The 26,055-nt window shown below is 36.6% G+C and overlaps 2 protein-coding genes across 2 annotated transcripts; both read right to left on the bottom strand.

Annotated features, from left to right (window-relative positions):
• Positions 1-6,887: 6,887 nt before the first annotated feature.
• LOC111907033 (pachytene checkpoint protein 2 homolog) lies at positions 6,888-10,793 on the bottom strand. The gene is made up of 15 exons (XM_023902823.3): positions 10,603-10,793; positions 9,971-10,150; positions 9,592-9,655; positions 9,092-9,198; positions 8,903-8,970; positions 8,662-8,765; positions 8,471-8,575; positions 8,258-8,347; positions 8,091-8,166; positions 7,947-8,016; positions 7,781-7,851; positions 7,598-7,688; positions 7,385-7,512; positions 7,180-7,311; positions 6,888-7,103 (listed from the first exon to the last, which is right to left on the bottom strand). Exons 2-15 carry the CDS (start codon positions 10,119-10,121, stop codon positions 6,972-6,974), a joined length of 1,389 nt encoding a protein of 462 aa, XP_023758591.1. The 5' UTR covers positions 10,122-10,150; positions 10,603-10,793; the 3' UTR covers positions 6,888-6,971.
• A 2,290-nt stretch (positions 10,794-13,083) lies between these two features.
• Positions 13,084-14,154, bottom strand: LOC111907053 (uncharacterized). Its single transcript, XM_023902845.1, has one exon. It carries the CDS (start codon positions 14,152-14,154, stop codon positions 13,084-13,086), a length of 1,071 nt encoding a protein of 356 aa, XP_023758613.1.
• Between the last annotated feature and the right edge of the window lie 11,901 nt (positions 14,155-26,055).

The raw sequence follows: 26,055 nt of genomic DNA, 5'->3' as shown, positions 1-26,055 counted from the left end.
TATTATATGTTATGATTATGTTATGCTATGTTCAGTTAGTTCCGGACTTTGGTCTGATGTAGTTCCGGACTTCGGTTTGATGCAATGGGCAAGGTGTCACACCCCAAAACCAAGAACGGCGGAAACGTTCTGGGGCGGAGGACGTCATGTACAGTATCACAACAATGAAAAGTAGTAAACAAGCAACAACATCATCCATTGCATTAATAATATAATTTTAATACAAGTGTTCTGACAAATTATGATAAACACTAAAGTATAATCAAAATGAAAGATGAGTCTTGAACGAGCTCCATCTTCTCTAAACCTTGCATCGGTACCTGTCTATTGATGACCTGAGGATACAAGTATTTTGAAAGCGAGTATCAGCTTTAAAGCTGGTGAGATCATAAGTATTTTAGTGTCTTAATTTATATGTAAGAAATTGTTTGTATATGAACTGTAAGTATTGAAAATGTATATGAACTGTAAGTATGAAAATGTTTGTAAAACAACTGTAAACGTTTGAAAAACCCTAGAAATCCCTATGATCCCTACTATTATATAAGGGTGTCTTCTACCAAGACCTAACTGTTCTAAATGTAGTCTTCTACCAAGACTTAACTGTTCTAAATGTTCGTTTCTTGTAAAAGTGTGTAATTTTCCCAAGTGTAACTGTCATTAACAAAATATAGTTTGTACATTTAATGTTTAAGTGAAATGATCACTAAATATATGTAAAGGGTAAATTAACGTAGTACTGTAGTGTTGTGTTATAGGAACTACTGCTGTACTAACTACCTTAAACCGGATTTATATTAAGGTATTATGTGATAAATCGTACCATACTATCGACTAGGTAACACGACAATGTAGGTCGTAAAAAGGTATGACGTTTGGCACCCGCAGACCTGTAGGTACGGCTGTAGCTAGCAGCAAGGTGTAGGATAGTCAATCCAGTATAGATCTATACGCAAACTCACGCTCTCCCTCCAAGAGACTCTGGCTACAACTCGGGTCATGACATTGAAGGCATGCTCCGATACAGTGGATCTTAATTATGTTAACATATTCATGTATATGTAATGTATTGTTAATCATTCTAGTATCGTTGTATATGTTCTGTAATATCCGGAGTCTCAGGTATTATATTATTCATTGTATTTCAAATTTTGTGGAAGAACTCGGCGAGTTGGCGCGTAGACTCGCCGAGTAGAGACGCGAATCATTATCTGGATGGATGTCTGGACTCGGCGAGTCGCCCCGAGGACTCATCGAGTCCACGCTGTTTAATGAAACCCTAATTCCTCAGGCTTGGGGCCTATTTAAGGGGCCTTATGGCCATCATTTGCAGCTACCAGACCCCAGAGAGAAACCATAAGTGAGCTAGAGCGATTGTGAGAGGAAAAGAGCCATTTCTTGATCACTTGTTGGTGTTTTTGCAAATAGAAGAGAACCAAGGCAAGAGAAGGCTAAATAGGGTGCTAATCCAGTGATTCCAGGGCTCAGAGACTTCATTTTGAGGTATTCATTCGACCCTTCTTCAGTTTATGGTGTAATTCCTAGAGTTAGGGCTTTTTAGCCCCTTTTAGGGGAAGGTTATTGAGTAATTGGTCCCTTCTCGTGTTGGTGCTGTAGATCTGGACCCAAAAAGGTCTAGAGACCCTTTTCCCTTGAGCTTTATGAGTGCTAATGGGGGTTATGAGCTTTGGATGTCATTTTAGTGGTCATATCTTCAAATAAGGCCTTTGAGCCTTTGCATGAGCACCAAGATGTTAGCTTTACGTGATTATCATGCTTGGGGAGGCCAGATCAATGATTGTATGGGACGGATTTGACCTCAGAAGTTGTTTTGAGAGTGTGCATGGCATGAACTCGCCGAGTCCCAAGAACAGACTCGGCGAGTAGTATGAAGGTTGCTCATTAATCATTCAGTGAGTGGACTGCCGAGTTGGGGGATGACTCAGTGAGTCAAAAGGGGATTAGAGGACTGAAGTTCAAGGCTGTACTCGCCGAGTTGTTCTTGAAAATCGGCGAGTTAAGTCGAGGTGGCCCCGCGATTCATGCCTGATGTGACTCGTCGAGTTTAGGGAGGGACTCGACGTGCCAAGCGTGACAAAGAGTTAAGAGTCATGTGTGTACTCGCCGAGTCACCGGAGTGCACTCGACGAGTTGGGTCAAAGTTTGACCGTTGACTTTTGTTGACTTTTAGGGTTTGGTCAACAATGGAGTCCTTGAGTCGAGAGGGGGGTAAAATAGTCTTTTACCCTTCTGAGGGTGACAATAAAGGGTCGAGTCTAGCCTCGAGTGTTATATTTATGAGGATATTTACTTTGTGTGAATAGGCGGAGGCTAGGCAATACTTCTACCGAGTCAGGGATTTACGAGAGTCTGAGGTGAGTCTTCTCACTATACTTTACCTTGAGTAGGTAATCAGAGTTATGTGATACAGTGTTGTATGCTATATATGTGTTATGTGTTGCACTGCATTATTCTATGTGATTTATGTTGTGCATGTTTACAAAGTTAGAACCTGAGGGTTCACAGAGATAGAACCTAAGGATTCACAGAGTTTGGGTGCACGGACCCACAGAGTTATAGCCTCGAGTGGCTAATACGTGTTATATATGGTATTTTGGGGAACTCAATAAGCTTCGTGCTTACAGTGTTATGTGTTATGTGTTTCAGGTACTAGTGAGGATCGCGGGAAGGCACCGACCTGATCAGTACACACACGGGATTTTTATGTTATGAGATCTTGGGATTGATATATGTTATGAATTGATTTTTAAACAATGATGTTTTTATGAGTAATGAATGAATTATGTTTTTATAAAATGCGAAAATTTGTTTTGAAATTTACGGTGTTACATGTTCTCTTTCTAGTATAGTTGTAAATGTTATCTTTCTAGTATAGTTGTATATGTTCTCTTCCTAGTATAGTTGTATATGTTCTTCTTCTAGTATAGTTGTATATGTTCTCTTTCTAGATGTATCTATGTAAATGTAATCATGTAAACATATCTATGTAATAATATAGTGATGTACTGTAATGTTCTACGTGTGCTAGTTGTAATGTGTGTTCTCTCTCTATCTAGCATGTATAGGCTCATGAATGAACTGACTCATTGTATGATATCGCGTTCTAGTAATAGTTCTAGTATCTTCCTAAACTACCCATATGGTAGCTTACTAGTAATTTAACTGGTACGTATGAACATGGATGTATACCCTTGCTACCCAAGGGCATTGGATGAATTGGAAGGACCTTTATGACTATATATGTACATATGATATATATAACTAATATTTAAACAACCTTCGGACGGATACCCGATGTCCCACCAGACCACATCTCAAGCGCGAAAAGGAAATAGGGTGGATAGCCTTCCTAAGTCTTTTAAACATTTCTTATATAACTATACATATATAGGCATGCAATTGATAATATAAAAGCATAAAATAAGTTTTGTAAAACCTTTGAACATAATTATTATCTAAGAAAAGATCGACTTGATGTCAATCTATAAAACGGGTTGGAAGCATGGGTTTGATAAAACAGATTAAGTATAAAGAAACATTTGTTTGAAACACAATTGTAAATGAGTTTGAAATGAAACATACAGAGTAAAATGTACAGTTTAATAAGGAGTTTTAAACATATAAAATATTTATGAATATCATTTGAAGGAAACTGTTTGGTAAAACGGCTAATGAATAGCCAATCATTTGAATGCTGCTTATTAATCACATGTGATTGATATAATAACTAGCATGATTCTACTTGTATCCCCCTCCCCCCATAAAACATTTAAAAATAGTTAAAACATTGATTAAGGGGTATGAACTCATGTGTTGTGGGTGATACGGATGAACTGAAGAAGTAGGACTGCTAGGTGTCAAGTGAAATCTTGAACACACTCTATGATCCTAGTTAACATATAATATCACATATATGTAACAAATTAGTCTATAAACAACTAATAAACAAGTCAAGACACCCCTAGGACATGCTAAACACCTTTATCAAGTGTTATTAGCCTCTAGGATTGCATCTAAGTGTTTGTAGGGGAAGCTATTGTGTGTAGGGCTCAAGGAAAACTCCACCATGAGGTTCACGACCCTAATGATTCTACTAAATGAGTTTACGGTCGTAAACTCATGAGTTTACGGCCGTAAGCTCATACTTGTGTGACCATTTTGTGTTTGATGCTCTACAAGACCCTAAGAAGCATTTCTACTTAATGGCTTGGTCTATGGAAGAGTTTAGGGCATCATATAACTTCTTTTAGGATTTTACGGCCCTGGGACCAATTACGACCGTAATCTCCCTTGGATGGGTGTTTGTGGTGTTTTCAAGTCCCTAATTTAACTAGGAACTAAACTAGGCTATTGTACAAGGCTTTAGAAGAGGTTATAGCATCAATTGGCCTTATTGTTTGGAGTTCACGGCCCTGGAACTTCTTGGGCCGTGAACACCTTACTCTTAGTGTTCTAATGGTGTTTGCTAGTCCTAAACTCATCCAACTATTAATATGTTATGCAACTATTATCAAATTATAATTTAATTATCATCCAACTAGATATCAAAGTGGATTCATTTTATTTTGGTTGAAACATTCCATTTTTTTAACTTTCAATATGTTGATTGTTATCATATTTTGGTTTTTATTGAATCTTTAAAATTTATATTTTAAAGTGGATGTTGATTTTATAAATATTTATGATACTTTGGTTGGATGTAAAATTAGACATCCATTGTATAGACCCAATTGAATATATTGGTAACTGAGTTAAATATTTAATGGGTGAAACCGATCCAATCTAATGTTTAGTCGGATCATTTCAGTTTGATGATTAAGGTTAAGTAAATTGGATCGATTGACAATAATCAATATGCAACGGATGATTGGATTGGATTGGTTCTATAAAAATTCATTGATATCCGATTATGAACACCTGTAATATATTTACATATGCATATTAGTCTTTTTAGGCTATTTGGTCTCTTTTAATATTCGAACATAGACTAACATGATTCACATCTCCGGCTTTCAATTTCTTGCATAAACATGAGTCTTTTTAGGCTCTTTGGTGTCTTTAAATATTCGAACATAGACTAACTTTATTCAAGTCTCTGGCTTTCAATTTCTTGCATAAACCTGAAATTGTTATTTGGCATGGCTTATCCTTGAGTAAATTTCGAAATGCCAATACCACCATATGTGGTCAAAATGCTTTAAGAAAATCCATAACTTTTTAGAATGAGAAATTACATTAATAAAAAAAATCTTAAATTTGTCATATCATATAATATATTATACGGTTGATAAATTGAAATTGTTTAGATAATAACAAAAATATAGTTATTAATCATAAATTTATATATATATATATATATATATATATATATATATATATATATATATATATATAATAACAACATAATCATTATATCATTTTAACTATTTTACATATTAGATATAAATATCTTAATTTTAATCAATCCATATATAATAATAAGTCAATTTAACAATTAAAATAACTAAATATTTTTCTTCTTCATTTAAAAGCATAATAGTAATTGTATAATACAAAATGTCATTCTTGAAATGGTCCATATTAAAAAAAATGCACAAATATATATATATATATATATATATATATATATATATATATATATATATATATATATATATATATATATATATATATATATATATATATATATATATAAAAGAAAGAAAGAAACATGTGTTGTAAAACACGGTCAACTCTGTGATTTATATGTATAATATATTTAATGATTTATTATTTAACACATACATGTGATTATTACTACATATATATTTTAAATTTTCAGTAATTGTTTATGAAGTGAGACCATTGAGTGTTTTTGTGTATTCACATGCATCTAATTTTGTTATATATTTCAATCAACTTATGATTTTGACAAATATAATTTCCCTAAAAATATTTCTACTTGAATTATCAAATCCAAGTACTCCTGAGTAATTGTTCGCTAGTCGGCCGAAAATGTACCTAGTAGCTAGTTCTACAACTTTGATAGGAAGACATTGATTGATGGATTTTAGAATAAGTTGTCAAAATGAAAGACAAAAATGTTGTCCATTAAGGTTGTTTTATGTTGTTGAGTTCGATTTTAGGGACCATTGGGATCTATTTTATGTCTACAGACTCTTAGATTGATTTTTTTTAGTTAATTGGATTATCTGTCTTCAAATATGGTTATTTACATTCCTTTGTAATTGATTTTTTACATACACCTTGCTAGTTTGTTAATAAAATTTAGTTGTTCAAAAAAAAATTAACTTATATAGTTAAAGAATATTATAATATCTATGACAAGCAACAAACCTAACCACAAATTAAAAAGTAGGGATAGGTCGAACACATCGGTTTAAGATGGTGACTAAGTCGTGCTATAACACTTGCTATTATTGGTTAAATTGTTATTATATGTGTCATCATCAATTTAGTGACACCTAAATTCTCTCCACATTATACAAATTGAATGTCATTATTGAGGCTAAGAAAGAATATTGTATTATCAACCTTTTACATCTTTCATTTTTAGGTTTCTTAACCTTTAAGGCTTTCTTTATTATTCTTTCAAAAAGTGTTGTTCAACAATATCATGAGGGTCTACTTCTTTGCATTGTTCTTTACTATATTCTTTGTCTTTTATGAAGTGGGCGTAGATATATTATAATCTTAACCACGAAAAATACAAATATTTTTATTCTTTCTTTTTTCATTATAATATTTAATCTTTACTTTTCTTATTATAACATTCTATATTTTTGAAGATTGAGATGAAGAATATATTGTAGGTATATTAGTTCAAGTTTTTTTTTTTTTTTTAATGAAATAAAGTGCCTATGCTATATTCACAAACTCAATAGATTCAGCACTGAAGAAAGCAAAAGCAATCCATATTTCACAAAGTGTCTGAAAGTAAACAGACGCACTTAATCAGGTATCTCAGATCGCTCCCTGTTGATAGTGCTGATCATTGTTTGCAAGAACTTTGTGAGGTCATCACATTCACCATTCGCATGAGCCAAAAATGGAAGCTTCCTTAATGATCTTCCACTCAATCCCTGAATATAAATAAATATAAATTAATAATTACTTTTATTTAAATTACGAAAGAAATAGATTTTTGTTTTTTCTCACTTCACATGCTTCAGCAGCTTCCATCAAATGCCTCCATATGTTCAAGTGGTATTCAGAGCCTTGTGGTGTTGCTGAATTTAGCTTGTCTTTTAAAGAAGCATAATTCGGAAGAATTAACTCATTGTCATCATCCTATGTGTAAATGCAAATTCTTTAATTAATTAAGTATTTCAGGAAACGAATAAATTTATAATTTTTTTTATACCTGAGAAGTGGACAAAATTCCGGTTCTTAAAAGCTCCTGAAAACAGGATCTTAGTATTTCATATCGTGCTTGTAGAGTAGGTGGGCCCACGTATGCTTTTATATCGGCTCGATCAACAAATGCAATATCTACAAGAAATGAAAAATGAGACAAAATGATGACATTTTTGGGGATTTTAAGGTTTTTTTTTTTGTGAAGAAAAAAAAAACATACCGATAGCAGCTGTTATGTTGGATGTGGTGAGAATGATGACATTTGGTGAGGACTTTAATTTGTCCATTTGAGTCAGTAGAGCATTAACCACCTAATAAACAAATATCCGATTTGGTATTTTATTATTTAAAAACAAAAAGGTTAGAATTTTTTTTTTTTTTTTTTTGAGAAAATGTTAATTACCCTTATAGAATCTGAAGGTTCTGAGCCAGATAAAGCAGCTTTTCTTGCTGCTGCTAGGCTTTCAACTTCATCTGCACAATATTATCAAGCTATTAGTATTTTTTTTTCTTCAATGATTAAAAAAAAAGTAAGAATTTAATTTAATACACAATCACACACTTCTCACCAATCAAAACGAATACCAGAGTGTTGTCTTCCTCCACCATTTCTTGAATTTTCTGAAAAAGTTTGGCAACCTGAAAACATGTGTACAAGTCAGATATAATGAGATTATGAGCTAATCTGAGATAAAATAAAGCTGTGAATTTACCAATTTGCCACTTTCAGAAAACCATTTACTGAACAATGAATGTGCATTGACTTCCACGAGCTGACTATGTGGATATCTGTTTTAATTGCAGGAAATAAATAAAAGTTTGTTTTAGTGAATAAAAGGAATGGAATCAGTGATTGATGGGAATGGAAAAAGACACAGACCTGGAGCTAAAACGTATTGACAGTTTCTGTGCTAGGGCTTTGCATAATGATGTTTTGCCTGTTCCTGGAGGACCATGTAGAAGAATGATACTGCAAAAGTTATAACAATGCCATTAGAGTCAAGGTGTATTTGTTTCATGGATTCCAGTGGAATCGGAATTTGAGATTCCATTCCATTCCATGTTGTGTTTTGTTTTCAATTCCAAAACTTACCGGTTCCATGATACAAGTAAAGGGTCAACACCCTTTTCAGTGAAAAGTAAAGCACTTGCTGCATATTTTAGTAAGCGTTGCTTGAGACCAGATTCATAAACTAAGCTGCAGAATCAAATCTTTTATCAGCTTTAATTCAAATCATTCTATTATAAATATATTAAAATAAGTCATGATTCATGAATTCTAACCTTTCCCACATGCCATCAAAGTCCTTTGCAGGAAGCATCCATTCACTAAAGCTGGAAAGTTGGTTATCCCCATCTAAATCTTCACAAGGTCCCTCTTCACTAAGCTGAATAAGCAACAACAATATATCCAAATAATCATGAATGAAAAGTAACTAAATGAGTATAAACATGTTGTAAGTAATAAGTTGCAAATATAAACCATATTGCATAAACATATACAACAAACAGAATATCAAATTACCTGAAAGACATGCACAAGAGGTTTGACTTGCCAAAACAACAAAATACCATGGTTTGTGACCCGTTCCTCTGCCAAAAAGATAAATAAATGATATTGAGGACATTATTATACATAAAAACAATTAGGTGATTAAATTATAGCATACCATTTTCCAATGATGGTAGTTTGAATACAGGGTAAAACATATACCTGTGTCACAAATACATATTCTTTGCACATTGTCTTTCAAAAAGGTGTCATCCTGAGGTATATCGATTGGACCATCAATATAGCTTAAATTCCTATTTTCCAGCATTCTGAACAAAATAAAAAAGCTGGAGATTTTAGTTCTACTAGTTCACAGCACTGAAGTTGCATTTGCATATGCCAATAATTCCCTTTAGATCCCCAAAAATAGACTTCAAACTTTCTTTTTCTTACAAAAGTTGCTTTATAAATTAATCTTAGGGAAAACTTGATGTTGCTGAATTACAATCTAATGATTGCATAAATAGTCTTTGATTGTATTTAATCAGGAATAGTTTTCATTAACATTCAAACAATATTGTAAGTGGGCTATTTTTCAAAGATGGGGGAGTAGAAAGGAAGAATTTGCTCAACTTTAAGGTACTAGTAATCGTTTTTTTGCATATAGTAAATACATTTGTATCTCTAGAATACAGATATATGCAGTTCATGAAAGCAATTACCTTTCAACAGCTAATTTCACATCCTCCGTTCGAGCTGTGCTAGAAGGCTTCAAGCAAACTTCAACTACAACAATTACAAAACTTCAGCTTCTGTAATCTCAAAAACATCAAATGTACAACACCGTCTATAATTAGGTGCGCTACTAGAACATGAACAGAATGACAACAGAGAGCATTTGAAGAAGATGAAAACTGGATGCGTTAAATCAACTGCCAGCTATTAAGAAGAGTTTATAGGAAAAACATAGAAACTGACTAACTAACTTAAATTCATCAACCACTGAAGCTAGCTGCAGGCAACTGCTGAAGCTGACGAGCTGCTATCGATCATACACAAGTCTAATAGGTGTTACATACGCCTTTTTAGAGTTCATAATACCTGAAATGAGGATTTTGTCTTCCGCCACAGCCGGTGGTGGGGAAGAATCTACTGCGGAATCAGGGACGGCGTCCGTCTGTTCGTGAGGGGCGTCTCCATTGGTGACAATTTGAACGGAGATCTCCATTGGAGTACTCGTTGTCATTTCCATGGTGAGCAGTTGCGATTGGGAATTTTGTGCTGTAAAACCCTAGGTTAGGACTTTCCCAAAAAGCGTATGCTTCTTTCTGCTGTTTAAAATGAGCGCGGGAAGATAGTTGCAAAAAATCATGAATAGACCGTGAGTGCGTGAGTTGCCTCTTTGGCTCGCATGTGGCTTAACCCGATTCCGTAACAACTCTATAGGCTATAACTTAAATAGGAAATAATGAAATAGCTATTTTTGATGCATTTATTAAGAAAAAATAAAAGTAAAAAATAACTAAATTCTCCTAATTTTTGGAAACGGCAAATATATTCTAATATAGAATGGGGTCTCATGCTTAGCAAGTAGCTAAAAACACGAGCAAATACAAAACAAGACAAGATCGTAATACAAAAAGTTAAGAAAATAGAGATATACTTCGATCTATCCACCTATTCAACACCTGAGTAGTTCTATATTTGTACCACATATATGTTTGGGAGATCACCTCATCCGCAATTTGTGTCGGCCACATCCTTGTTTGTTTAAACACGTTGTTGTTTCTAGTCATCCAGATGAACCATAAGAGTGCATATGCTACTGCATTCAGTCGTTCCTTTTTCCGTGGACAATTATCCCAATTTGCCACAAAGTGTAAGAACTATGTCACGTTGTTGAATTGAGGGGCAGATATCTGACACCATTTGAAGATCCATTCCTGTGCCTCCTTCGCCACTTTACATTTTATTTGCAGGTGATCGCTAGTTTCTCGTTCAGTGCTACACATCGGACACGTGAATTGATTGCATTTTGACACCTCTAACTTCCAAGTTTGAGGCCACTGGAATCTTATCTTTCATTGCTCTCTAAATGAAACATCTAATCTTTAGCGTAACCACCTTAGACCAATCAATACGAACATCATGTTGTGAGACTGTTGATTTTGAATCTAACAGTCTCCTTAAAGTGTTAACCGTATAATTCCCATCCGAGTTTAAGGTGAATTGGAAACCATTGTTGACAGGAATCATGCAGGTATTACTAAGTAGGGAGCATATTTCGTCCAAATCAATCAACGTCTCATCATCCATTTGTTGCACTTTCCATTTCCAATTGAAACCATTCGTTTGAATTCGATCCACAATTGAGCATAATTTGACTTTTTCTAGATTGTACAGTCTAGGAAAACGCTCTTGGAGTGTCAATTCACCATACCACCTATCTTTCCAAAACAAAAAACTATTTTTGGAAGCTGGAATTAAAGTGAATAACTCATGGTGATTCACATCAAATGTAGGAAGGGACTTAATAGCTTTAGCGATATTACACCAGGTACCATTGGATGATTTCTTTGCAATAACAGTGACCGGTTTCTTGGCTAAGTTGTGTATAGCATTAATGCACTTTTTCCACAAACAGGAATCTCCAGTCCTAGTTTTCCACCTCCATTTAATTAGCAATGCAAGGTTTTGTGCCTTCAAGGTCCCTACTCCCAAACCTCCATCAACTTTGTCAGCCACTACATTTGACCATGAAACCCAATGTATCTTAGATTTCAAATCATCACCACCCCACAAAAATCGTCTACGAAGTTTTTCCAATCCATCAATGATCCCCTCAGGTGCTTTAAAAAGGGAGAAGTAATAAGTGGGTAAACTATTGAGTACATATTTGATTAATGTGAGACGGCCACCGAAAGATAAGGTTTTTGCTTTCCAAACTGATAGTCGTGACTGAAACTTTTCGATTATTGGTCTCCAGTGTTTCTTTAATGACATATTTGCCCCCACGGGCACACCAAGATAGTTGAATGGAAACTCTCATTGAATACAACCTAGAACTTGTGCTTGACGTTGAAGGTTAATATCCGAGACACCAATACCAAATAATCGTGATTTTTGAAAGTTTACCTTTAGGCCTGAGCTAATATGAAAACATTTCAGAATTCTTGCTAGATTTTTTTATGGTGTCAGCATCCCATTTGCCCATAAAAATAGCATTGTCTGCATAAAATAGATGCGAGATTGAAGGTCCGTTGTTGGGTAGTGTGATGCCGGCTATGAGTTTCTTTTCTATTGCACTGTTGATGGCTTGATTGAGACCCTCCATAGCGATTATAAAGAGAAAAGATGAGAGCGGGTCTACCTGCCTAACGCCTTTGGTGATTTCAAATTTGTCGGTTGGAGAACCATTAACCAGCACATATGCTCTGGAGGTTTTAAGACACCCCTGAATCCACAAACGCCATTTGTTGCTGAAACCCATCTGTTCCATCATAGAGTCCAAGTAGGACCAGTTTATCGAGTCAAAAGCTTTTTCGAAGTCGATTTTGAGCATAAACAATTTCTCTTTTGTGTTCTTTGCCCAAGAGTAGACTTCGTTGACCATTAATGGACCCTCCAATATATGCCTCCCCTCAATGTATGCTGACTGTACCTCCCCGACAACAGATCCCACCACCTGTTTCAATCTTGATGCAAGAATTTTGGACACTATCTTATACATACAACCAATAAGGTTGATAGGTCTATAATCTCCGAGAAGCAATGGATCTTTAATTTTCGGTATAAGTGTGATGAATGATGCATTGCAACCGAAAGAGAAGGTGTCATGTCTTTTAAAGTGGAGCACAAACTGAATGATATCATGCTTCATTAACTCCCATTGCTTTTTCAGTACATTAAAGGTTTACCCGTCAGGACCTGGGGATTTGTCGCCACCACAACTCCATATAGCATTTTTAATTTCCTCAGTCTTAAACGGGGACTCGAGGCATTCAGACTCTGACTGAGAAATCATTTTAAAACCCTGACATAGTAACTTTGGTCTAATTGGCCACCTATCTTTAAATTTATCTTCAAAAAATCTGTGTATCTCCTTCTTAATCTCCACCGGTTCAGTGTTCCATGTTCCATTTATGATCAAGCCATGCAATCTGTTCTTCCTATTTTTGCTCTTCAAAGCTCCATGGAAGAAATGTGAGTTCTCATCACCATCCACCAACCATTTTATTTTTGCTTTTGTTGTAAATCTTGCTTAGAAAATTTTCCAATTCGGCAATTTTGGATTTATAAGCTATACGATCTTTAATTTCAGCATCTGTTAGGCATCTGGATTCGACAATCATTTCCAGGTGCTCCACCTTCTTCTTGATTTGTGTTAACATCGTAGATTCAACATCCGATTCGGACTTTCGCCAGTTAATAATTTTCTTCTTGACAAATTTTAATTTTGCTTTAAGGTACATGTCAGGTGCTCCGAAGCCCCTAAACGAGTTATATGCTTGTGTAAAGGTGTGTTCGAAACCATCTTTATGTATCCATGAATTGAAGAACCTACATGGAGTGGGTCCAAAATCTTGATTTGAAGGCTTTAGGATCAAAGGAGTGTGATCGGAATGTTCACGGGGTAGAACAATAACTATGGTAAGAGGTTGGTGAGCGATGAAATTAGAGCAGACTAGGTAACGATCAAGCTTGTTGAGTTTTAGCCCATCATCACAAAGATACGTAAATTTTTTACCACCAAGGTTGAACTCCTGGAGACCCGCGTCTACTATAAATTTGTTGAAATCTCTAGCAGTAGCTCGACAAAATCTTGAATTGAACCGCTCGAAATCGTATCTCACTGCATTGAAATCACCGAAGAAAATCCAAATACCATTAATACTTCTTTTGAGTTTTAATAAGTCCTCCCATAGCTTTCTTTTATCACATACTGATTGAGGGCCATAAACATTCATAAGAGTTGTTGTACCTGGAATACCATTCCAATTCCCATATATTGCCAAATAGTTTCTGGAAGAGAAAATATGAGACCTAACAAAAATCATCGGGTCCCACATGCTTACAATGCCACCAGATCTACCAACAGGATTGACGAAAGCCACCTCAAAATTCGAATTACCCCAAGCACCAGTAAAGTCTATGTCGTTTGGATCAGCGACCCATGTTTCTTGTATGCCTACGAAGTCTACTTTTTGAGAGTTTTTTATCCTGAGAATCCAATCTATCTTGTGCGATACTCCACAACCCCTGACATTTAAGCATAAACAATTCATTGATTATTGTCTTCAACACCAACACCTTTACTAACCACTTCTTGGACCACATGATCTTCACGAGTAATCTGGAATCCCACATCATTACCAACCTTGAGAATACTGGAGATTTCATTGGATGAGGTATCTTCATCGTGATTAGAACAATTGGATGTGGGGTCGTTATGCGAGACCGACTTGTTAAGATCATGTATTGGGGTAGAGGCATGAAATCGAACCACCGAAGGACCAGACGAAGAAGGCAGTGGAGGCCATGCGTCGAAGTCAAGCGATCTTTGCAACAACACCAAAGTCGTTCGTGTGTTTGCGTTGAGGATCCTACGACGCTTATCTAAGGATTCACCTTTACCAAATAGAGGAGATTTTGGGGAGCCAATTATCAGATCAGGCGATATGGGCCAATCGTCCCCACCAGGAAGTTTTATGTTTGGAATGGGCTCATGAGCCAAAATTGGAACGGATTTATTAACTTGGGCCAGGTCAACATTAGGAGTAACCAGATTACCTGGGATCGGGTCCACGACGTTCAAGAATACCTCGGTACCTGAATTAAATTTAAATATGGGCGACGATACAACTTTTTCCATTAATGCGTCGTTACATTTTTCCACCACCGGCGATACCCTGATCGGCATATCCACCAGCGGAACCACTTGCTTCGACGCCGGAGATTTAGCTACACCTTTGTTTTGGTATGTTTCTTCCACAATTTCTCCATCTTCAATTTCGTCTCTGATAGGGCCCTCCCATGTCGCCGATATGCCATCGTCAGAGGCTTCATTGTCGTCTGTCTCAAGTGAATTAACTGAGCCTGTTTCGCCATCATCAACGGATAGATTCTCAGAGTTCTTGAAACAGTGATGGTCTCCAAGCATATCATCAAACGGAGACCAGTCTCTATCAAATTCCACAACACCAACTTTTTACATCATATTGTCGTATCTTATATCAACATCCTCATTAATCATCTTCCTCGAATTGGTGGGTAGACACACATGGCCAGTGGAGATATCAAGTGCATCCCAGTTCCCTCCGTATGTTTCAATTACTTTGCCAAAAGCCTCAACAATCTTAGTGTAATTAGCATTTGATCGAAATCTTGTCAGAACACCATAGATCCTAACCCATGTGATTCTTTCAAACTCAGCACTGTCGTCAAAACCTTTCTTAAGCCAGGAGAGCCATTTATTCCAATTCTCAGCATTGTTATAGAAGGCAGCTGCTTCTTGTGGATTGATGCATTTGATCAACATCTTGAGACCACCTGTGTAGTGAATTCTACCGCTTACATTGTTGTCCAGTTTCAGAAGTGTGGTCATATTAGAGATGTGTTGGGCACTAATGACTTCGCCTGACAGCACACATTCATCCTAACTAAGGCAAGCAGCGGATGGTTTAACATGTACTGGAGATATGTTAAAACAAGAACCAGTGACCTTCTCTGCATAGGTTCTTAGTCAATTTTGTACTCTAGTTCTAAAGTTGTGATTTTGTGTAGGGGTGGTGGAGGGGGTGGCAAAGGCGGCTTAGGCATATTTGCATTAGAAATGTTGTCGCGGTTGGGCTGTTTTTGGTATCGAGCAATATTAAATTTCAAGATACAGTGCTCACATCTGATTCTTGCCATGCTTTTCTCCAACGACTTTGGATCTCTTACTCCTTCGAATCTGACAAACGCAAAAATAGATCCAAATATATCTCTTTTACCTCCGATGTATATGTCTACCACTTTTCCAAAAACTTCAAACACCTTTCTGATTTGAATTTTCTAAAACCCTCTGTAAGGTTAGAGACATAGTATGAGACAACGTGTGTCTTCTCCATGTGGAGATGAGGGGGCTTTGTTTTCCAGCTAACTTCCGTCCATTCACCGTTTGGGGTATTTTGATCATTGGACTCCTGTGGGAGCATTTTTACATCTAAAACATATTTTTGAATAAAATTATATATATTCTATGTACTTATCATATCCGGGACATTAAAAAACATGATATAATATCTTAAGCTGGGGGTAAAATAACATAGAACATGTTTACAAATAAATTTTTTTATATACATAAAGCAATTTTTTGGGGATGCTGTAGTACCCTCAACGCCCCATCTAGTTCCACCACCGCGCACTAGAGTTTACATATTTCAATCGTATTAATACTTGCTTTATTAATTCAGCGTATGAAACATTTCACCGTGTGATAGTATTTTGCAGGTGCACTATATAAAACCAAAAACATACAAAACAACATTATTATTTATTTATTTTTGACAAAAATCACTATTTTGTAGTTGAGCTACTGCATGGATGGTCATAGAATATATATTGATAATGTTTGTACCCCCCATATCAGAATTTCTGGCTCCACCATGTGCATCCTCTTAAGACTTACATGGAAGATGAAATATGGAGACTATAAATGGTCAAATAAATAATTAAGGAGGAGGGAGTTATTCCCTCCCAACCCACTGAACCCACTGTCACATTAATTTTTGTTTCTTTTTTTTCTTCATCTTTCCTAACCTACAACACATGAAATTCGTATCTTTCTCAACCTAATCAACCCACTTAATTAAAAAAAAATATGCAAAACAACTAAGGTATAAATTTTAAAACACATGGTACAAGAGAAAATGAGAGAGAGAAAGCAGAGAAAGATTATGAAGTGGGTTAGTGAAACCAATTAACCAACCTGTTGAAGCGAGAATGGTACCGCCGGTAACTCTATTGCTAATTAAGATTTTACCTTTGATTTTTTTAATTGAATGAGTTTAGTGGGTTTAAAAAGATAGTGTTTCTGTGTGTTGTGGGTTGGGAAAGATGAAAAAAATAAAGGAGAAAAAGTGATGTGACAGTGGGTTCAGTGGGTTGGGAGGGAATGACTCCCCCCTCTCTTATAGATGAGGATTTATAGATGAGGATTCCAAAGTATATTGCTCCTTTTAAAGGTTGTTAGAACTTAAATTGATATTGGGTCATGACAAATTGACAATAAAGGAGTAGATGTGGCCCGTGGGAATCTATGAATGGAAAGGAGTGTTTGACGAGTTTCTAATCAGGATTAAAGGGCATGCAACATCTAGTAAAGAATGTTAATGTATATTTGATGTATTGTATTATGTCTAGCCCATATTTTTGGTATTCGGCCCATATATATAATGAGAAGGGTTAATTTTATGGGAAGATATTAAAGGTTTCATGGTATCAAAGGCCTCCTAAATTTTCTCACCCTAGTCGTCGATTCTTCTTTCTTGACGAAAACCCTTCTCAGTTGATTCTTTTCTATCTTCAACCTTCTGTCAATCTCAAGTTCTTTTATGTTTTCTTCACTTTATTTGAGTCATGGTGCAACCATCAACATCCAATCTCAATGCCAATTCAAATAAATCTTATGGCATATCAAATATCAAATCATTCATACTCATCGTTCTTGATCTACAAAAGCTTAACTATGATGCATGGAGAAAACAATTTCAGACTTACTACACCGGATTTGGAATGGTTGATCATCTAAAAGCTCCAACTGAAAAAATTTGTTGTTATCACGGAGGAATGGGGCCTAATTGATTATATCGTGCAAATATGGATGCTTGATATTATATTTGAACCATTACTTCATATGGTCCTCAAGAAACAAAGTTGTGCTCATGAGAAGTGGCAAGATCTTGAAGACCTGTGTAACATTCGTAATTTGGTATGTTTCCCTTTTAGCTCCTTAATGCAAAATCTTTATGTTTTGGTGCCTAGCTAATACATGGGGAGTACTCTATGAGTACGCTTAGCGTACTAGCTCTTTTTCTGGATGCGGGATTCATCCACGTACGCGGGGTGTACGTGGAGTACGTACGGCGTACGCAAGGCAGGGGTAAACCCTATTTTTTAGGGTTTGCACCCTATTTAAACAACTTATATCATCTTTGGACATTCCATTGATCATCCCTCATCACTCTCTACCCTAAAACGAAACCTTAAGTGTCATTTGTGAGTTTTGAGCTTGAAAGTGAGTTTTGATGGTATTTTTGGTGAAGTAGGAGAAGAAGAACACTTAGAGATTGCTTGGGAGTAGCATGCGCTTGTAGATCCAGGGTCATCTTCATCTTAGCAAGTCATTTGAGGTAAAAAGCTTTCATCTTGATGATTCTTTATGCTATATCCAACTTAAAGTGTTATTTATGCATTTTGGGGTCTTTTAAGCTAAAGTTGAGCTTATGATATTCTCCAGAAGCCATGGATGTTAGATCTTAGCTCCATTGAGGTCCATTGTCCATAAATATGTAATCTTTATTAGAAATATTGGTCCATGCAAGTGTTAAGATTCTCATTAAGCTTCTTTTTTAGTGTTGGGTCCCGTTAAGTCTTGCATGGGTGTAAAGTTGCCAAGCTTACGTGTTAAGTCACCTTCTAGAACAAAGCTGAGATTTTGGCATGTTGGCTTAATTATGGCATCCCCAAATTCACGGTCATTTTAAAAAAATTATTTATGCTTATTTAAAAATCATAGTATCCTTTTTGAAGAATAATATTGCGGAATTTATTCCCAGAAAACATGATAATGATCTTATCAAAACATTTCCAAAGAAATGTATTTTATTTATATTAAAACATTGGATGTCATCGTCAATACAAAAACATAAGTGTAACATCCGGATTCCCAGGTACATTATTTATTCATTATTTTGGAGATTTTGAGAGGACTCGGCGAGTTGATGCTTAGACTCGCCGAGTAGAGTCGCAATTTTTCATCCGGGTTAATGACCGGACTCGGCGAGTCGACTAGTGGACTCGGCGAGTCCGTGCTATTTAATGAAGACCTAATTCCCGGGGATTGAGACCTATTTAAAGGCCCTTATGGCCTTCATTTGCGGCTACCAGTTGATAGAGAGAAACCCCAGAGTGTGTGAACATTTTGAGAGAGAAAGGAAGCCATTTTTGATCCTTGTGTGGGTATTTTTGCAAGAAGAAGGTGGCTAAGGCAAGAGGAAACTGAAGAGGGTGCTAATCTATGGATTTTAGAGCTTAGGGATTTCATCTTGAGGTAAATATTCGATCCTCTTTCAGTTTTAGTGTAAGCTTTGAGAGTTAGGGTTTCTAGCCCCCTTTTAGAGTATGATTTGTGAAGCAAATGGTCCCTTCTTGTGTTGAGGCTTCGGATCTGGATCCAAAGAGGTTCAGAGACCTTAAATCCTTGATCTTTATTGAGTGTCATTGAGAGATATGAGTTTTGGATGGCATATTGAGGTCATTTCTTCATATAGAGCCATTGGGTCTTTGCATGGGCATCAAGATCCAAACTTTACGTGTTTATTATGATCAAGGAAGGTAGATCTATGGGTTAGAGGAACAGATCTGACCTCAGGAGGTCATTTCTGTTGAGCAGGGCATGAACTCGCCGAGTCCCAATAGCAGACTCGACGAGTAGGGCTAGGGTTTCCCGTAGTTCACTCAGTGAGTAACTTGCCAAGTTGGAGGAATGACTCGGTGAGTTGGGGGAAATAGAGAACTGGAGTTCAAGGCGGAACTCGCCGAGTTCATCATGGGACTCGACGAGTTGAATCGGGGTGGCCCCGCGATTCATGCCAGGTGTAACTCGTCGAGCAGGGGAAAGACTCGACGTGTCAAGCGAGACTAGAGAAATAGTGGACACGTGTAGACTCGTCGAGATCGCTCAAGTGCACTCGACGAGTCGGTTCAAAGTTTTACCGTTGACTTTTTTTGACTTTTAGGGTTTGGTCAACAATGGAGCCTTTGAGTTCAGAGAGGGGTAAAATGGTCTTTTACCCTTCCGAGGATGCTAAGAGAGGGTTGAGTCTAGTCTCGAGAGTTATATTTATGAGAGCATTTACTTTATGTGATTAGGCGGAGGCTAGATCATATTTCTACCGAGCCAGAGATTTACCGAGACATCTGAGGTGAGTCTTCTGACTATACTTTACCTAGAGTGGTAACAGAGTTATGTGACAGAGTTATTGTATGCTATCTATGTGATGCGTATCACTGCATTATTTCTATGTGATTTATGATGTGTGTATATGAGAGTTAGGACCGGAAGGTCCACAGAGCTAGGACCAGAGGGTCCACAGAGTTAGGGTCCAAGGGCCCACAGAGTTAGGGCCTCGAGTGGCTAATATGTGTTATATGTGGTATTTTTAGAATTATGTGCCAGTGTATTTGTATGCTATTTATGTGTTGAGATTTATTGTGATATGTGATCTGCATGATTCAGAGTTATCAGAGTTAGGACCTTGGGGTCCATAGAGTTAGGGTCAAAGGGTCCACAGAGAGTTAGGACTGGAGGGTTCCACTGAGACACACTGACCAGAGGGTCAACAGGGTTATAGCCATGAGTGGCTAATATGTGTCAGAGTGGTATTTGGGGAACTCACTAAGCTTCGTGCTTACAATGTTTTGTGTTATATGTTTCAGGTTTTCTCATAATCATCGGGACGGCACCGGCTCGATTGTACACACCAGAGGAAGCGTTTGTTTTGAGGATCCTGGTTTATTAATTGATTGAACAGAAGAGGCATGTGTTGTAATTTAAACATAAAAATGAGATTTTTATGAAAAGTGTTAAAGAGATAAGCGATTTTAAATGAAAAAATTGTTTTGAAAATTTTGGTGTTACAATAAGAATAAACAAACCTTATATTAATTTACACTAATGGTCTACATATCCTTTAATCTCTTAGTGTAATGTATCTTCGCATTGATACCTATGATACAAATAAACTGAGTGGGTCAGGTTGGAAAACCTGGTGAGTACATTGGGTTTTTAACCCACAATAATATAATTATTATGTTTAATCATCAAACAATTAACCCAATTTCCCATCCCCGTTATCTTCTTTATCCTTAAGGTTCTACCCTAAGAATCATCTATTCTTCATTTATTTATTCCTAAGGATTGTCCTAAGGAATATGCACGAAGTCCATCGCTGCCAGGGTTTATCTAACATGCAGTAAGTCCATAGTTGCTAACGTTATCTATTAGGCACTAAGTCCATAGCTGTCAACATTCATTTGTGAGGCATTAAGTCCATAGCTGCCAGCGTTCATCTATAATGCACTGAGTTAATAGCTACCAACATTCATTTATAAGGCACTAAGTCCATAGCTTCTAATGTTTATCTATTAGGCATTAAGTCCATAACTGCCAGTGTTCTACGGGACTATCATCAATTAGTTCGGTAGTTGTCACCTATACTTTGCTAAGTGACTACATCGTTGGTAAAATAACAATTCCAAAGTCATGGCATTCTATCTTTGCCTACTTCTTTTGTCATACTATAACACCCTATATTTCATCATATTATACCATCTTTCATCTCTCATCATCAATAACATCTTTCATCTACCCATCTCTACCCAATATATTTAGAGGTATAGAAGTACATATACAATTTAAATCACGTAAAACATGTACAAATCGTTCATCTAACATATATATCAAGAAAACAAATAATAAGCACATATATCATGTATTAATATTAAATACTTCATATCCATGTGTAAGATGAAAGTAACTATGCACTCACTTGTTAAAGTGACGACTAGAAATTCCGGCATTGCTTCACTTCTAGCAACTGTCTTTTCCTTTAACGTAACCTAGTGTCATTATTACTACGTCTTATTTTATTATTTATTGCGACTAATTATTAGTCTAGATTCATCATTAACTCAAAGTTTACTTCAAGATCTATCAAGTAAGGAACAACCATGTAGGATCATATTGGAGGTAAGGTCCGTTTGGTATACGAAGTATACTGTTTGGAAATCTCACTTTAAACACCTCAATAAATCACAGCCTAGACATCAACCCCGTAAGTAGATCAATCAGTATAACGAATTGGAATCACTGATAAATCTTTTTTAAAGGTTCAATAACGATAATGAACTTAAACATAAGTTATACTTAAAGTATGGTAAGCATAACTCACTTACGAAGGGGTTTTGCGAGAAACTGGGCTCTGCACGAGCAAAACTTTTGATCTGAAGGCTCTTTCTTCTTGGGTCTTTCCGGAGCTCTAGGACTCGCTTCTAACACCTAGGGGTGCTAGGGAAAAGCCTTCAGGGTTTGGAGGTGTTTGGGAGAGAAGTGGTGAGAATGGTGTGAGAAATGAAGTGATTTGTGCCTCTATTTATAGGTTGCGATTTGTGTGAATGTGGGGCATTCTCTAGCTGAACATTGGGTGCTCGTTGGCCACGTGTCACCATCTGGTGGCAAGGTGTGGGGAGGAAGCAGTGGCTCAGATCGTGCCACGTGTCACTCGTTGGTTACTCCAAAAACTAGTTATCTTCTAAAATTTGTAACTTTTGCATACATGCTCCATTTTTGACGTTTTCTATATCCACACATAGGTATGGACGGGATCTACAACTTTCGTTTAGACTGCGTCGGCTAATTTGACTTCATTTTTTAATTTATATTTTAACAGGCATAGACAGTTAAAGTCCGTTAAAAATGCATAATTTTGTCATCCGACGTCTGATTTCGACTGTCTTTATATCGTTGAGCTCCTATTAATGAGATATTTAATTCTCATTTAGTTTGTGTCGGCTAAAAATCGATCGATCAAAATTTTAATTTTCAGGCTGTGCACTGCTATGCTAAATCTTAGAAAAATCATAACTTCCTCTAACGAATTCAGATTTGGACGTTCTTTTTATGTACGTTCTTGATTTAATGTATACTACGACTTTCGTGTAGATTTATAAGTCTAAAAAGTAGTTTATCAAAAATTTACTTTTTACGTTACGTAGAGTCGTGCTGGTATTGTCGTAAAACTTCGACGGGTCATAAATTCTTCGTTTTAAGTCGGGTTTCAGTGTTCTTTATATGTACGGAATCCTTGTGACATATATTGTAATTTGGTTAAGATTATTTATTGTAAATAATCTTCTATCAAAAAGTCATTTTTAACGCTTATTATCTTTAAATTGATTAGCCCGAATCTGTGGGTGTTACAATTATCTCCCACTTAGGATGATTACGTCCCGAAATCATCAACAAAACAAGGCTTGTATAATGACTCCATACTTTATCTTTTCATCCTAAGAATTTGTTGGGTTATAAGCAAAACATCAATCCCATGGTGCACATGCAAACCCTAAAGCTTTGGATCTAGGTTTTTCTATTTGTACATCCAATAAGCATCCAAAGCTCTAAAACCCTAAACTAGCATACAATAAAACCGAAATCAACATAAATAAACTAGTAAGAATGTTACCTTTGATTGTAGCTTGAAGATCCTGAGCTTTTGAGAACCTAGCACCTAAAATGAGATGCCTCTAATGAATCACAAATACCAAAGCAAATTGGATGATCTCGGAGAGAGAGGGGGAAGGCTCAAAATCGGCTTTATGATCTCTAGGATTCAAGTGGTAGCCGAAAATTGGAAGCCAAGGGGTTCCTTATATACGTGAGGAATTAGGGTTTCAGTCAAAGACCTCATCCGGTTTCTTAGGCTCTAAGCAGCCCACAAGAATCTTCTAGAACCTAGCCCTTGGACGAAATCCTTATAGGCTCCCATATAATGACATCCCCCTATCATAAAATACTGAGCAGATCCTTAGCCATAATCTTGCATGAAATTCTCATAATCATATCACATATCATAATAAAAATGTATTGGTATTCTGGGAACTACGAACTTGAGCTCGACCGATTGCACGCATCACACCCCTTTCTTTGATTAGAAATTCCTTTTTAATTAAATGTTTACTTTGTAAAAATCTTGTGACCAAATCCTCAGTTTGAGTTCAGGTACACCCGAAAGTATGTCAAATCCCTCAAACCAAGGCTCTGATACCAACTTGTAACATCCCAAAAATCGAGGCTAAAAATTTCATTTTTAATATATAGATTCAAACATCCTTGTACATTTATCCAAACATTAAGGTATTCCAAATTAAAATAATTATCAGAGTACTTCCCAAAATCATAAGTTACAGAAAAACATAGGTGTGTGCTTTGCGATCAAGTCGGTCCCTTCCCTTGCGAATCGGAAGTACCTGAAACCATAAACCACAAAGTGTAAGCACAAAGCTTAGAGAGTTCCCCAAATACCACATACCATACATAACCATGAGCCAGACATATCAGACACATCCAATCAATCAATAAAAGTGCTATGTGCCAACCATAGTCTTGACATTATGCCATAAGCCGCCTTGTGGTCTTCCTTGCCAGGCCGGGGGCCACAACCGTGGGTCTGACAGACAAGTGTCAGGATCCACCTCCGGGTCTTCCATGCAATCATCACAAAGACAACTAACATACAATATACAATACATAACTAATTAACTGTCAGAGTTCAAACTCTGGACTTGCATACAGTTTGCCAAAAGCCGCCTCCTAGTCTTTCATACAACTACCAAGGGTTGTCCTCGGGTCTTCCTACTATACATAAACCAAATGGTTCGACATTGGTGCCTTCGACCCATATAACATAGAGGAAAATCACCTCAAATGCAGAAGCTCACTGAAAGAAACCCCTAGCTGCTGCCCTGATGACACCTTCGAGCTATCAGATCAAAATAACACCCAATTAGCAATTGGGTTCCATTATAAGGCCCATCATCCATACTTGGGGTAAAATGACCATTTTACATTTGACCCAATCATGAACCAAAACTGAGGCCCAAAACCAAAAGATCCATAAAGGCCCATTGATGGCCTAATTTTCCAAATTAGGCCCAACCCCATGTGGGCCTTATCCTAAGCCCATAATTTCTTTAGTTACAATTCAGATTACCACAAGTACCCCCTTAGGACATACTTGGTCAAAGACAAAATTCAAAAGTCAGGATCAACAATCCATGTTGACCCAACACGCCGTGTTTCTCCTTCAACTTCGAATCAGGAAAAACCAAGCCAACACGTCGTGTTTGCCTAAGACCCAATAGCTTAATGAGATCTAGACCAAAATAAGCTCCAAAGTGTCGTGTTTGCCTAAGATAAGTTGCCTTCACCGAATCCAAGAGCTCCAAAACTCAGATCATGACCAAAATGAGATCTAGAAGGGTAAAATTTCCAACTTTACCCCTAGGAACCACCGAGATGGGTCCAAACCCAAAACCTAGACTTAAAAGAGTGAGGGCTTAACCATTAAGCACTTAATCTTCAAAGACAAAGCCTCAAAATGTAGATCTGACACCCTAAAGTTGGAAGACGACGTAAAGTTGCCAACTTTACATTCATGCATGCCTAGAAAAAGCTCAAATGCTCAAGAAGGGCTTAATAAGGGACTTAATGCATATATGAGGCTTATAATCTCTTAAAGCTTGCACCTTTTTTCCAAAGGAGTCTATGAAAACCCTAAATTTGAAAGGATAGGTCTTTAGGATGTCCTAATCCCAACATCCATCCGAACCATGGCTAAAACATAACAATTAAACCCAAAAGAGAGATCTAGGTATCTAGCAATCTGTTGGGTTTTATGTACTCTAACATTCTTATGGTGTACATACAACCCTAATGCTTTAGATCTAATTTTTCTCTAATTATACATGCAATAAACATTTTCCAAAGCATGAAGCCTAAACTAACATGCAAGGTGATATTTGAATCATAAAAACTAGTTAGAATATTACCTTGTGTAGTAGCTTGAATAACTTGGCCTCAAGAAAGCTTAGCAACCCAAGTGTGATGCCTCAAATGGAATCACAAAACACCAGGAACAATTAGGATGAATACGAGAGAGGTTATGGAGATTAGAAATCAGGTTCTACTTCTTGAAAAAATGCAAAGTATAACCGATTTTAGCTTATGAATATATATATATATATATATATATGTGTGTGTGTGTGTGTAGAATATCAAGGGTCATGTGTAACCCTAATCCATACCCATAAGCTTATGATCCACCTATTTGATTTGGATAAATACTTCATGGATTAACCCATAAGCT

Source organism: Lactuca sativa, chromosome 4, assembly GCF_002870075.4.
Source record: "Lactuca sativa cultivar Salinas chromosome 4, Lsat_Salinas_v11, whole genome shotgun sequence".
NCBI lineage: Eukaryota > Viridiplantae > Streptophyta > Magnoliopsida > Asterales > Asteraceae > Lactuca > Lactuca sativa.
This window is presented reverse-complemented; position numbering and strand designations above follow the sequence as displayed.